Raw genomic sequence first — 14,483 nt, 5'->3', positions numbered from 1 at the left:
AAGGGAAGCAAAGCATAGCTGCTGGTCTCTGGGATGTTTTAGCTGCAGCACCGCTGGCTCTTTGAATCCTCCTTTCTAGCAGGCCTGGGTTGGCGGGTGCTTGTCTTGGAGTGATTTATCAGTATTCCCCAAACCCCATCTAAAGCCATTATTTATTTTATCCGCGGGTCGTTACGTTTTATAGAACTGTTTATGTAAAACATTAAACAGGGAAACTGTTTGAGTGCAACCAGATGGGGCCTGTCTTCAGCAGAGAAGCCTCCGCAAATCACGCACAGAAGGAACAGCAGTTGATTGGCACCGGGGGAGACCCTGAGGTTAGGAGTCCGTGCTCACTGAAAGCCAATCGGGTGAAGGCTTCTGAGACCTGGGCTTGGATTGGCCCAACTTCATCTCAGACATCCACCTCCTTCTCAGTGAAGCGGGCGCATCAAGGGAGAAGCATGAGTCAGGTAGGACCATAGGATCCTATGAGGCGCTGAGCACTCAAGGTAACGTTCACCCCGTGTAGAAGACGTGGGGCGCACGGGTCTTGTGCTGATGTCCTGGTGCAGCCCCTAAGTGGTGCACAGGGCTTCAGTAGGACGTTAGTGGTGCCTAGGCCAAGGACTTAAGTGTGCCCGGCCCCTCTGAACAGGACGAATTGCCCCCTTCCTGAGACGTGAGGCTGCAATGTTACAAGGATTGTTTAGTGTCTTGAATGACTGAGACTGATGGGAGATGCTGTTGCCTTGGAAATGCCTGAGGCAGAGAGACGGGATTCAGCCGGTGTGGTTTTGGGGGAAGAGCCCATGGGAGAAGCCACATCCCAGCTGAGCTTCCATGTGTGTTGTGAAAGGTATCCAAGGAGAAGGGAGATGTTAGTCATGTTGCTTAATGCACTAATGGAAGGTGCCCAGATACTGTGCTGCTGAGCACAGTCCGGGAACTAGAATAGACCAGGGAATTCAGGGAAGGGAGGAGGGGAAGGACTGGAACTGAGGCCAGTAGCTCCTCTAGGGCTGCAGCCAGAGACCGCGATGCTCAGGAGAAGGGGTTAGGACACTCGCTGCAGTAAATCTGTAATGAAGGAATGTGCACGAGCCGCGCTACCGTCACATCATTATCGATATGTCTGTCTGGGCTTTATACACATTGTGTCATTTCCCCAGCAGTCTGCGGTGCAATGGTGCAGACTCCAGAGTATGACAGAGCTCGGGCTGTTTACTTGATGGTCTCGTGTTGTTTCTTTTGGAGCTATGTGAAATCCCGGCTCCAGACGGGGCTGTCCATAGGTGGTAAAGGCTTAGTCTGAAAACCTTTGTAAAATTGGCTTGGTTCTAGTCTGGCCTTAAGCACAAGTAGGAAAAGCAGCAGCAGCCCAAGCGACTCATGGCATGACCCTACCTTCCATCTCCCAGAGGTGGGTCTGTAGCGAACAGCCTACGACTGTGAGGTGCAAATTGTACATCCTGTCCTGCTGGGTTTGCTGTGATCTTCATCCCTCCTAACAACAAAAAGCATGGTCTGTGTGGAAGGCGTTGGGTGGCCTTGAGACCATTTCCAAGCGGACATGACTCTCATCACATTGAAGCACCTCCACAATTGCCCCGTGGTTGGCAGCTTCAGCAGAGAAGCCATGAATGAATTGGCCCCTGGGGACTGAACTTGGTCTCAGACCATGAGCAAAGCTCATTTTGGGAAGGTTTGGGGTGCACTGATGGTGCAGGGGTGGACACTTTCAGTGCCATGGTTCTATGGATAAACAGAGAACCTTATGGCTGTCAAATCCACCTCCTTTCGCCAGCAATCGCATGCTCTCGCTCTCTCTCCAGACACCAACGACAACTTATGCAATTAAACCCACATTATGGATTAGTTATCCATAACATTTCATTTAAAAATTCAAGCTGTCTGACAACTGCATCTTGAACTCTCTTGTTGCTAGACTGTGGGGCATGGCATTGTTAGGACAGAAAAGCAGCAGAAAAATGGGTTGTTCTTGAAATTTTGCACACGCACATACAAAAAAATAAAACTTCTCTTGGGCTGAAACTAAGTGCCAAATTTCCACTTGGTGTGAAATTTCATGTGGGAAATAGAACGGCATGAAAAATAATAGGGTTTCTAATGGAAATTCCTGCTGACCGGTAAGTGTAGTGGAGACATAATATCTGTCCGCAGGGACAATTTATAACAGTTGATTTAACACTTTCACAATAAATGGACATTTATTGACAGTAAATTCTGGTGGAATTACATATTATGACCACGTGGCCACGTTCTGATTAATGCTTTTGCGCGGGGTGCCAGGGGGCTGTTTATTTCAAGTGCCTGTTAGCTGGGAATTCATTCGAAAGCCATTGCCTCAGGAATGGAAAGAACCCATTTGTTTGGTCCCGAGGTGTGTTTCATATTTATTTCTGCACTGCAGGGATTCAGCATTAAGGAGAAGGCATAAAATAGGAGGAAACGCTGTGCTTCCAGCTGGCTGACCACGCTTCTGCCTTTTGTGTGTGCTGGAGCGTCATTAATCAGGTGGATTCATCTTTTTAAATCCAGTGAACACAATGGAAAGGCAGCATGGCCCCGTGGATGGGGCTATGGCCTGGAGACTTAGCTTCTATTCCTGCCGCTATCACCATGTTGCTGTGGGACTTTCTGCAAGGCTCTTCCCCTCTCTGAACCTCTGGTTCCCTTGTCCGTAAAGCCTAGTTAGATTGTAAACTCTCCAGGGGAGGGACAGTCTCTTTCTATAAGTGTGTACAGCGCCTAGCACCATGTGGCCCTCATCTCAGGTGGGGATGGATCTTGGCTGTACTGCCCTAGAAACAATGATAGCGCTCTGCAGAACAGGACATGTCCATTAAAGAAAGAGAAGCAGGGAGCCATTGCAGTAGCAAGAAACCCGGTAGGATGCGATGATGCTCATTTCCCATGTACAGCACATAGCTGAGCTCCTCCCTGGCTGTGTTTGCTTCACCACTGAGGTTAAATAAGTTCACTGGCCAAACACGACGTCTAAATGAAGCTGTAAGAACAGCCATTAAGAGCCAGAGGGGTCAGAGACTCACATGATGTCAGGGAGTGGAAAGTGTTCAGGGCGGCTCGGGTCACAACCTCGCCGTTATTCAAACATTAGCTCTCGCGCTGAGGGATTAGACAAGCAGAATGAGCAGTTGCTCACAGAGGGCTCTGCGCTGGGCAGTCAGACAGGGGAGTGGAGTGCTCAAAGGCATAATGACCTCTTCCAGTTCCAGGCTGCTGGCCGGCTCAGTAGGCTGCAGCCATGCATATCATCTCTCAGTTCTTTGGTGGCCTCTGTGAAATGAGCTGGTTGTCTTAGTCCTGTTCATAACGGGCCTCCTGTGAGATCAGCCCATGCCGGGAGAGCTGGAACTCTCCTCTTGCCCGTGGGGCTGGTTCCCCAAGGTCAGAGCTGAATCTCATTGGCAGGGAGGAGCATAGGGGTGAGTAACTTACGCAGCTACTGCCCAGGCTGTGACCCTTGATGCTTTTGGTGCTCACTAAATAATAGAAGAAGATGCAGTCCCTGGCCCAGGGAATTTATGGTATGAATCAGACCCAGGCACTTAATGCACTGGCAACAGGTGCAGTCTTGGAGCAGGACAGGTGTCTTCAGGGGCGCATCACCCCCATGGAAGAAGCAGGTTTTGGAGGAAGAGCAGGAAGGAGATGGCGCCAAGCAGACAGGACAGCATGGAGGAACAGACAGGAGAGGAAGGAGGCAACAGAGGGAGGCTTTGGGCAGCATGGACAGCAAGGGAGTGTGAGAGGAAGCTAGGTCAGAGATGTAGGCAGGGCACAGATGGGGAAGGTACAAATCAAGCTTGCCACGGGAGGAGAGAAGAAGCCAGTGATGGAGCCAGGCAAGAGAAGTGACCAGGTCAGAGCGGTGGGAGAGGATGAAGTGGCCGTGTTTTATGTGTCCTCGGTAGGAAGAATCGAGAGCTGCACTCTCTGGCATTGTCAGTCAGGCACCAAAAGAACAATTAATTCATTAAATAAAATATGCATTATTTACCTGTCTCTCAGGCAATGCACACATAATTAGTTTATGCAAATACCTAGCTCCGGTTGGTGAAATAAGCACGGAGGTGTTCTATTTTCCTGAATAAATATGTATCTTGGGCCCATGTCGGCCAGACAGGCTGTGAATGGCTGCTACATGCCTCAGCTCTGGACTCATGAGCAGTGGCTGCGCCGACCCTTGCGAGGGGACAGTGGCTGCTTGGGAGCTGCTCTGACCCCATTCCCTTGCACAGCTGAGATCTGCATGGGACCGAAGGGTTTTAATAGGAGTCGAACATCTCTGCTCAGAGTTTGGTTCTCCATCCACTCACACTAGTATAAACCAGGACTAACTCCACTGAGCTCACAGTGGGGTAAAATCCGTGTATGGGAGAGCAGACTCACACCCCTTTAAAGACTGGGGGGGGGGGAAGGTTCCTGATTTGGCATTCAGTCTGCTGGACAAAATTCTGCTTTTGGCTCCGATTCAGCAAGGCACTTAGGTATCTGCTTAACTTTAAGCAGATGCGTAAGTCCCCAATGTGTTGAAGTGGTTTTGCTGAGTCAAGGCCCCTGCGCAGCTGGCACTTGCAATAATTCTGTGGCTATCATAAAAAGCCTTTTTGCTGTTCAGCAATGCAAAATTCTGGGGTGAGTGGATGAAACATTCAGAGGCTGTAAGTGACGTCCTGGTTTGTCATGTCAGAACGCGACAAATGAAAGCTTTGCCCCTGCTAGTTTTGCCTTAGACCCTTGTAATCAGCAAATCCTTAATTAGAAGCCACCTTCCGAAAAATCTGCATCGATGAGAAAGGATCTCACAGTGCAGCTCTGTATTACCGTTACCAGCATTACCCGCTAGCATTTCCATGCTGGTTGTCTGCTTCAGGCTGACATTGTTTGGGACACTTCAGCAAAAATGGCTCGGCCATTGCCCATAACAAGGCTGGGGGAAACACGTAGTTTTTCCCATATTAAAAAATTCTGACAACTGTTTTGTTGAGAAGCTCCAGCACCTCTGTGGTTTGGAGCAGGGACCTGATTATTTCCATAGAGGAGCATGAGGGAGTCCCCACCTAGAGGGAAATAATTCCCTAAATCCCCATCTTTGAAACGATTTCATTGGGAATTTTCATAGATTTTTTTAAGGCCAGAAGGGATTATTATTCTGAACTCCTGATAGCACAGACCCCAGAATCCCCTGCCCCCCGTGACGCCTACTTTGAGCCCATAAAGTCTGGCTCAGATAGACATCCTAATTGACTGAAAGATTTCCAGTGCCAGCGAATCCACAGCATCCTTAGGTAAGTTGCTCCAATGGTTAATGTGGTTTCATAATTTCTAAAAGCAAATGCTGGGCAAAAAAACACAGGATACATAATAAATCAGATGGATCTCTTACGTGTGCACGACATTGAACAAGACCGAAGTCAAGTCAGAGACACAGCACTTTCCCTGAGGAGCGTGCAGTGTTACATTCATACAAACCAAGTTGATCTGTGATTGCCTTTATAAGACCTTTTACTGGAGGCTGCCCAGGATGGTCTGTTAGAGCTGAAGCACGTGTCCAGTGAGGTAGGGTAGAACATGTTCCCTCCCCCAGGACAGCTGTGTTTCCCACTGGTGGGTTTTACAGCAGCGTATGTGCTCAGTTTCCACATGACAGAGATGCCTCAAGGATTGTGGTGTCTGGTGCACCCTTAAAATGCTATCATTAGTCATCCAGAGCAGCTGAATGTTTTGCAGTTTCTACCTTCAGGGCTTAAACTTGCTGGGTGAATTTCTTGTTGCCAGGCACCTGTTCATGGCTGGCCAGCAAAGCTGCGCATGAGAGTGGTTTTAAGGGTGCACATTGGGGCCGTCCTACTCAGTCTGACAGGGAAAAGAAGTGAAAAGCCAGGGCAATGCCAGACTGCATCAAGAAATCGTGTTAAGGATGAGGAAGGATGTGACCATGTGTGCCTAAGTGACCTGGGTTACATGTGCCGCTGGGGTTGTAGCCGGTTTTGCACATAATGAAAAATTGGTTGTAAAAGCTTTGGATTTTAGTGAGCTCTGTCAGAAGCTGTGGAAATGTTGGATACATGATATTTTATACTCAGACACAAACACTGCTTTCAGCTGTTACAAATTACCATAAAGCATGTCCGGGAAAGTAAACTGCCTGTCGGAGAACGGAGATTGTTCCACCAGCACTTTGAGGCGGCTCTGGCAGTGCCTTGTTGCAACCTCAGTGTGCCCGAGTTTCCACATTGGTGCGACAGACGTTAGTAACGTTGCTTGATGCACTAGTGGCTCCCTATGCGCAGATACTAGGGTGATGAGTGTGGTCTAGGAACCTAGATAGACTAGACGAGAAAAAGGTTGAGTGTGTATCTTGGGCACATGATGCATTTACCTCTGTTGAGTGATCTGGGTTGTTGACATGGCAACAGATTTCCTTAAACTGCCAGGACCAGAGTTCAAATCCTGCTTAAGTAGCAGGTGGAATTTGCTGGTTTCATCCTCGGTCTTGGTGGATGGATAAAGATTTCAAACTTCACCCTCTTTTTGAGGCTGAGACAAAAGGAGTCCAAAGGAAACAGAACTTGTGACAGGTTCAGAGTTTTGGTGAATTTTGAGATGCTGAACTAAACACTTCTCTGGCTTCATGCTGGCCTGTTTGCCACGGGGCCTCCTGACCTTTGAGCTCAGCTAGACCAGGGATCGGCAACCTTGGCACGCAGCCTATCAGGGAAAACCGCTGGTGGGCCGGGACGGTTTGTTTCCCTACAGCATCCGCAGGTTCAGCCGATTGCAGCTCCCACTGGCCGCGGTTTGCTGTTCCAGGCTAATGGGGGCTGCGGGAACTGGCGGCCAGCACATCCCTCGGCCCGCACTGCTTCCAGCAGCTCCTATTGGCCTGGAGCAGCGAACCGCGGCCAGTGGGAGCTGTGATCGGCCGAACCTGCGGACGCTGCAGGTAAACAAACTCTCCCAGCCCGCCAGCAGCTTTCCCTGATGGGCCGCGTGCCAAAGGTTGCCGATCCCTGAGCTAGACTATTATTCAGTGCAATTTGTGCTCCTGATCCCCTTAGGTACTTCTGAAAATCTCTCTTCTCATTGTTTATTACCATTATTTGTATGACAGTAGTGCCTAGAGGCCTTCTGGAGCCCCATTATGTTAGGTGCTGTACAGACATATAGAGAGGGGCCCCGCCCACAAAGCTTGCGGCCTAAGACAAGCTGGAGATATCGCAGGAACGGCCATTTGTGTGGCATCCTGGTATTTCTGCTTCAAGTCAAAAACCAGGAAAGAGGGAGGTGGACAGCATCAAAAATAAATCAGTAAGAGACTGTTCTGAGCCCTGGACAAAGCTTCCATTTCCGTTTGGTTTGAGCTTCAGGGCTGGTTTGTATTGGATTTGAACTGATTTGCCATTCCCTAGCTGCCATTCAGCCAACTGGCTTAACTGTAGTTATTTATATTTGTTTTAAATGTGCCTGCCTGAACTCTAAACGCACGTACAAGGAGTAACGCATGCTACCCCAAACAGACCCATAGAAAAGGTTAGGGCTTTGCCAAACCAGCCTGTCCAATCACTGAAACTATAAGTACCCACATTCGGGTGAAAGTCCCTCTGTGCAGAAATCCAGCCGAAGAGATGTGACCTCTGTGAAGCCCCACGTACATACTAGGTGGTGCCTAGGCCATGTGCTCTGAGTTTCACGCAGAATTAGCAGAAGCCTATCACTGGGGGTGTTTGCAGTAAGACATGAGACGTGAGGAACAGAAGCATAGTACAAAATGTCCCCTCCTTCATTCACACTCAGCACCGAGACACCCCCCCCAGCATCCTAAAGCTCTGGTACTACTTTGACTCTCTGGGGTGTCCACGGAGAGCCTATCAAGTTTCACCATGAAGTCGACTGTGGGGAAAGAAAATGAACACTCTACCTCATGCTGCTAGAATATTACTTCCTGCTACTTAATTTCTGGGATGGCCTCCCTCTGTGACATTCTGTACTTGAAGCAACATTGAAACGAAGGCCAAAAAATATGCCTTCTATGTAGGATGGGATTTGCAGCACGCTGAAATCGCTGGTTGTTAAGTGTTGCTGCAGGGGGCAAGGTCACAGCCACAGGTTAGGACATTTTAAAATACATTGTCCCTGGATCTATCATGAAGTCTATTAAAAATGCAAACTCATTCCTGGGCAGATCACAGCTGGGTCAAACCCCCTCAGAACAGAACCTCTCCCGCTGGTAAGCACAGTGTTTATGTACCTAGGATCAACAGAAGAGCTACGCAGTAAAGTTACAGACTGTAATTATTAAACAAGGTGGACCAAATTCTGCCTGCCGATACGCTGGCGTACATCTGAAGCCACTTCCTTGAGGGTGGTGAATTTATACCAGTGTCACCTCATACAGACCCGGGCCCCATTCATTAAGTAGGTTCTGCACCATCCAACTGCATTTCTTTTTATCCATGGAAGGTATTTATAATTACCACAAGACCTACCCACCTCACCCTCTGCCTGCCCCCTGGGATCTGCATGGTTAACGTATGGTCCAAGCCTGATCCAAACCCCATTGTAGATAGCAGGAATCTCGTTGACTTCAGGGGACTTTGACCCAGGCCCTGAATGCAGATCAGGGTGCAGATAACTTCTGGGGAAGCATCTCATCCCCAGCTAGACTCCCTAGGAGGACTTACAACTCATGGGGCACCAGCATAAGTGGAGCCTCCCCCCCCATCTCTGCCCCCATGTCCACCCCCACACACTTTGCAGGCTCAGAGGGGACCCTGCTCAGGGAAGCCATAACGAGCCATCCTGTGAGCATCGTAGCCCTGCCTACACCCAGCGAGGAGGAAGACAGTAGCTGAGCAGTCAGAGCTGCAACCAGGACACGGGGGCTTCTGAGCAGCAGTACGCCCTCCCCCCCCCCCCGTGCCATATTAATGGGAGCCGAGACCCTCCCTAAAGATGGTGGTTCGCAACATCCCAAGGGGGAAAACAAACGGGCTGAAGAAAGAAGCAGGAACCAGGGAGGGAGTGCAGGGGTGGGGGGGAGGGAAGGGGTAAACTGAATAATTAAAAGGAAGGAGATCCCTGTGGCCTTGTTGAGATTAATAGAAGCATAATAAGTTGAAGCTGCATCACAAATCCATCTCTCTGCGTGAGCTGCTTGCGCGCCAAGGGCTGGGCACTGCAAGACCCAGCTGCCCTGAGGGCATCACAGGATCCTGTGGCTATCGCCATTATTATTCATGATGATGATTTCTGTGTGGCCTCCCTGGGCACTGGTGTGAGAACCAGGACAGATGTAGGTGATGGCTAGACGGACACACACCCAGAGGGCAGGCCAGGCTCCCCAGGATGAAAAGCTGCACGGGGGGCAGACTTCTCCTCTTGCTCCAGCAGCTGCGTACTCCTGACAGATCCCACAGGCAAAGGAAGAGGAAAATCCTGGAGCCGATCTGCCCTGAGGGGCCAGGATTAGAATTTGGCCCTGTGGTTTAGGCCCAGTTCAGCATGGCAACTGCAGTGGGATTGGACAGTGCTCAGTACCACACAGGATCCTGCCCCGGGAGAAGGAGCCTGCCCAGGGTTGGGTTGGTGTGGAGCTAGCAAGCTTTAGGTTCTAGTCTCCAGGCAACATGTGCTGCAAACCCAAGTGACCCTAACAGAGGGGCTGTGTGGTCAGGTGGTTAGAGCCCGAGGCTGGGGTGGGGAGACCTGGGCTCTATTCCTGCCTCTCCCACCGACCTTCTGTGACAACCTGGGCAAGTCACTGCTGCGCTTGGTGCCTCAGTTTCCCCTCCCATCTGTGGCTGTTTATATTGCATACCCTTAGGGGCAGGGACTCTCTCTCCCTCTGGTGTCAATCAGGTCCTCCAGGTGCTACTGGAATGGCCCGTGTGTACACGAACTGGGGGAAAGAGCATCTCCTCCATATGTCTATGTGCTTTTTTCCATCTCCCTCCTCCCCCCTTCCGTCTCTCCCCCTTGTCGCCAGGCAAACCTGGTCTGGCCCTGAGCCTTGAGCCCTTCGGCTGACTGTGCTTTGACTGCTGGTGATTTGTCCGAACCCCCCGTCCCCCCCGGGATGTGTCACTGAGCAGGGTGGGCACGGGACCCTGTGGACTGGCCCGGGTGAGTTTCGTGGTGAACTGAGTCAAAGCGTGAAGAACAAATCGCTAAATGTTTCGCGTCCGCTCAGTTCTGATACGTCCCTGACTCTGCAACCCTTGGGCCGATCCACAGTTGGTATAAACCGATTTCTGTGGCACTAGCCCAAACTCCACCCATCGAGACCCAAACTGCTTCCTAAGATCCTGGTATCGTCGTCGTCTTCAGATTGGGGGGGGAAGCCGAGGAGGGGCTGGTGTGTTTCTGCTTTGGGTGAGGCCAGGCCTGCCCCAAGTTGGAATAAACATCAGAGGGAATTTACCAAACACTTGCTGCTGCTCCCTGCATTCGGTAGGCTTCTCCCCTGCCCTGAGCGCCGTGAAGTCAGGCTCCCAGGAGGGCGGCCGGTCTGAGGAGGCAGCGTGCTTAGCTGGGGATGGAAGTGCCTTGGTTTCTAATGGCTTCTCTCTCTCTCTCTCCCTCTGTCTCTCTCTCCCTCTGTGTTGCCGCACAGAAAGCTGATCTGGCCGTTGCTCCTCTCACGATCACCCACGTCCGGGAGAAAGCGATAGACTTCTCCAAGCCTTTCATGACATTGGGGGTCAGCATTCTGTACCGGAAGCCCAACGGGACCAATCCCAGTGTGTTTTCCTTCCTCAACCCCTTGTCTCCTGACATTTGGATGTACATTCTCCTCGCCTACTTGGGGGTCAGCTGTGTGCTGTTTGTCATAGCCAGGTAAGGGGCGCTCCGATGCCACGGCTCCAGACTGCCACCGCACATCACGCTCGCTGCCCTTTGCCGAGTTCAGAATCATTTTGCTGCTTGATGTCCCACTCCCAAGAGCCTGCAACTTAAACCCGTTCTTCCCTTAATTCAATTACATTTCCTCCATTGCACAGAGATGGGCTAGGTTGTTATTGTAGGGTTGCTCATGATTGTCAGACTGCATGGACTGTTTATTTCCCCTTCCTGGCTGTGGGATAACTGGAGCACCAGGCTGAGCATCCTTCGTTATTGTAGGGCTGCTCATGATTCAGACAGTGTACATGGTTTGTTATTGTACTGTTGGGTTACTTCATAGGGCCTGATTCTGATCTCACTTAAACTGGTTTCACACCATGGCAGCTCCAGTTAAATCAATGAATGTACTCCTGGTTTACTCTGTGAGTGAAATGATAATCAGGTCTGCTGTTTGGGAGATGGGGTTTAGTTACTTACTGTAGGATCACTCACTGAGATAAGCAGGCTTTGTTATTGTAGGATTGATGCTGACATCTCTACCCACTGGCTTGTTACTGTAGGGTCAGTCATTCATAGGCACGGTGGTTTGTTATTATACAGTAAGATGCCCTATCAGCGTTAGGGCTGACCATGCTATGCAGTTAAGGTCGGATTTCTTAGCAGTGGTATCATGCTGTGCACTTTATTTCCATTGAGAAAAGCAGCAGGCCCTGCTAGGGACCCTACAAATAGCAAAGCAAACAGCCACGGAACACAGGAATTGGCAGAGTGGATCAGCCCATTTAGCTCAATATCCTGTCTCAACAGTTGGCCAGTTCCAGCTGCTTGGAGGTGCCAGAAACTTTGTAGTTAAAATGCTGGGTTAGCTGCCCATAGCAGAAGTTCCTTCTACCCCCTTTACTCCCTCCTCCCGCATTAGATAGAGATTGGTTTATAGCGTTGCAGATATTTTTTTTACCCTACAAAAAGTAGCTGTGGGTGTTCTCATGTGTAAGCCTCTTTTGAATCACGTTAACCTCTTGGCCCCAATGATGTGCTGTGGCAATGAGTTCCCCAGGCCAATGACGTGGTTTGGGTTTGTTTGTTTGTAAGTATTTCCTTTTGTCATTGTGAAGCCTGTTGCCTTTCCATTTCATTGACTGTGTCCTAGTTGCGATGAAGTGTAACGGATGCACCTGATTTATCTTCTCTGTGCCGTCCATTACTGAATAGGCCTTTTTCGTATCACCTCTCATTCATCTCTAACCAGTCCCACTCTCTCGAGCACAGATCGCCCCAGAGCCTCAATCACTTTCACCTTCTCTCGCCGAACCCTCTGCAAGCGATCCCCCAAACCGTCTAGACACTGGCACAACACTGGGAAGCCTGTTGCTGTGGCCCTGGCACTGTGCCTGTTTACAAAATTAACATGCCGCTAATCTTCACGTTTAAAACCCATTCCTATCTTTAAAAGCAGCAACATTTGCATACATTTGCATGCGTTATTAATTTCATACAGTCTTTGTTTGATGAGATGCACAGTCTGGGGCCGCTTCAGAATGTGCACAGGCGAAGTGTCCATGTCCCTCCCATTGGACAATGGGCCATACATAAGCTTGTGGGCCTTCCATGCAACAGGAAGTGCCTCTTGGAGGCACTAGTCCCCATTAGCCCTCCCTCGCCTTTTGATTAGTATCCTTAATTGAGCCCTTTTGTAATGGCTTTGCTTCCATTTTGCCTGCCACTCATCCATATGTATGGGACACAGAGACAGCCTTGTTTGGTTGTCTGAAGGGGTCCTCAGGGGTGCTTAATGCAGCACATAAATGAGCTATTATCGCCATGCTTTGCTGTTTATCATTTCAAAGCTCATAAATTGGGCGCGTGGAGAGCAGCCTGCTCCATTGTGGCTGGGCTTTTGAAGTGCCACTCTGCCGGGTGCCATGCGGCTGGAGTTTGCTGTGGGTTTTTTTCCAGTACCTAGAAGAGCTCTCGATAGTATCCTGATGGGCTACATTTCCTTTGCAAGTCATTGACCATCTGTGTCCCAGAGACCAGCCTGAGACAAATAGCAGTTCGGTGCCCGAGTCCCATTGCGAGTTAGGGACCTCACTGTCATTTGTGCCTTGAGAAATCTCCAGCACCCCGGACTGCACCAGCTCTCCGGGCAGGCCTTAGTGCCCGATTGCTTCCTAGGATGGATGGAAAGGTGTTTTCCTTAAAGCGTCCTTCAAAACGAGCAGCCTGCCTCTAATCCACTGACATTTCAATCAGATATTCAAAGCAGAGATTAATTATCAAACTGCAGTATCCAGAATCCATTAACCCCGATGTTCCCACATTGCTGCAGTTTGCAGCCCTCCTGGGTTCTCTGCAGCATTTAGAAACGATTACCTGGGTTTAGCATGTAATACCCTAATTACACGTAAAGCAGTTGTCAAAGTAAACTCTGCTTAGCAGGCAGAATATTTGTTCTCTCCAGAACATCTGGGCTGGTGAAACAGCTGATTCTTCTTACACTTGTGTAAATCAAGGGTAACTCCACTGACATCAAAAGACGTAACTAGGCCCAGGGTGCTTGGAGGGTAAGTAAAAGGTTTAGTCGTATGATGAGAACTATTCTCCTTACCAGTCCTCCCAATGAATCTCTAGCAAGTGACAGTACTTAGAGTGTATCTAACCCTTCACAGTGTCCCGTCACTCTGCAGACATTAACTATAGCTCTGTAGGAAAGGGATTGTCTGTTTGTACAGCATCTAGCACATTGGGGTTCTGGTCCATGACTGACACTCCTAGAGTTACTGCAATGCAAATAACAAAGGGTAATAATTATCCATAGCTTTATCCCCATTTTGCAGATGAGGCAACAGGCAGAGCTGGTTTAAAAAAAAATGAAATTCAGATTTATTTATTTTTGGTGGGGATGGAGAGTCACATTTTTTTCATGAAAATTGAATGCCATTTTCCAACCATTTTCCAGACCTGTCCGAGGTCACACAGGTTGACCGAGGTGGGATCAGGACTCAGTAGTTTCTGGCTTCTACTCCCATGCTAACTCCACATGTTGAGCCGCAGTTGACTTCAATGGGAACCTTGCCCAGGAGGTCACAAATGATAATGGCTGTACATTTATATAACGCCATCCACCCTCAATAATACCCAAGGAATTTACAATTCAGACATGGACCCAGCCACAAAATTTGGGTCCAGATCCCAAGGTGATGTTATGAGCCAGTCCCTATTAGAGAATTAATAAACAGCTGGTGAATTTCATCCCATAGGTAACTGCAAATCATGGGAGGATGAGGGTCCCTGTATATCATTTGTACAACAGGGATTCTTGTACGTATCACATAGCAACACAACACACCAGTCATTCGCTTCCAGGAATATCTTCCATTCAGTCCTGTATCTAATTGAAACGGCAGGGGAGCAATGGAGGTAGAGCCAGAGAAGAGAACACCAGCTGCTGAATTACCAATAGTGCTTTTATAGCTTCATCGTTTAAGACCAGAAGCGACCATTAGATCATCTAGCCTGACCTCCTGTATATCACAGTCTATTAATTTTCACCTCTATACCCCTAACATTGAGCCCAAAGACTTTAATTAGACCAAAGCATGTCGGTCCTT

The 14,483-nt window shown here is 49.3% G+C and overlaps 1 protein-coding gene across 3 annotated transcripts in view; it reads left to right on the top strand.

Annotated features, from left to right (window-relative positions):
* Window positions 1-14,483, top strand: part of GRIK3 (glutamate ionotropic receptor kainate type subunit 3) — a 223,905-nt gene that overhangs the window by 183,131 nt on the left and 26,291 nt on the right. For all 3 annotated transcript variants that reach the window (XM_024202894.2, XM_024202892.1, XM_024202893.2), the window contains exon 11: window positions 10,643-10,866. In XM_024202894.2, the coding sequence (XP_024058662.1) occupies window positions 10,643-10,866 (224 nt within the window). The remainder of the gene's footprint in view (window positions 1-10,642; window positions 10,867-14,483) is intronic.

The sequence above is a fragment of the Terrapene carolina genome, unplaced genomic scaffold (assembly GCF_002925995.2).
Source record: "Terrapene carolina triunguis isolate 2854851 unplaced genomic scaffold, T_m_triunguis-2.0 Scaffold236, whole genome shotgun sequence".
NCBI lineage: Eukaryota > Metazoa > Chordata > Testudines > Emydidae > Terrapene > Terrapene triunguis.
Note: the sequence above shows the minus strand (reverse complement) of the source record. Positions and strands in the feature narration are given on the sequence as shown.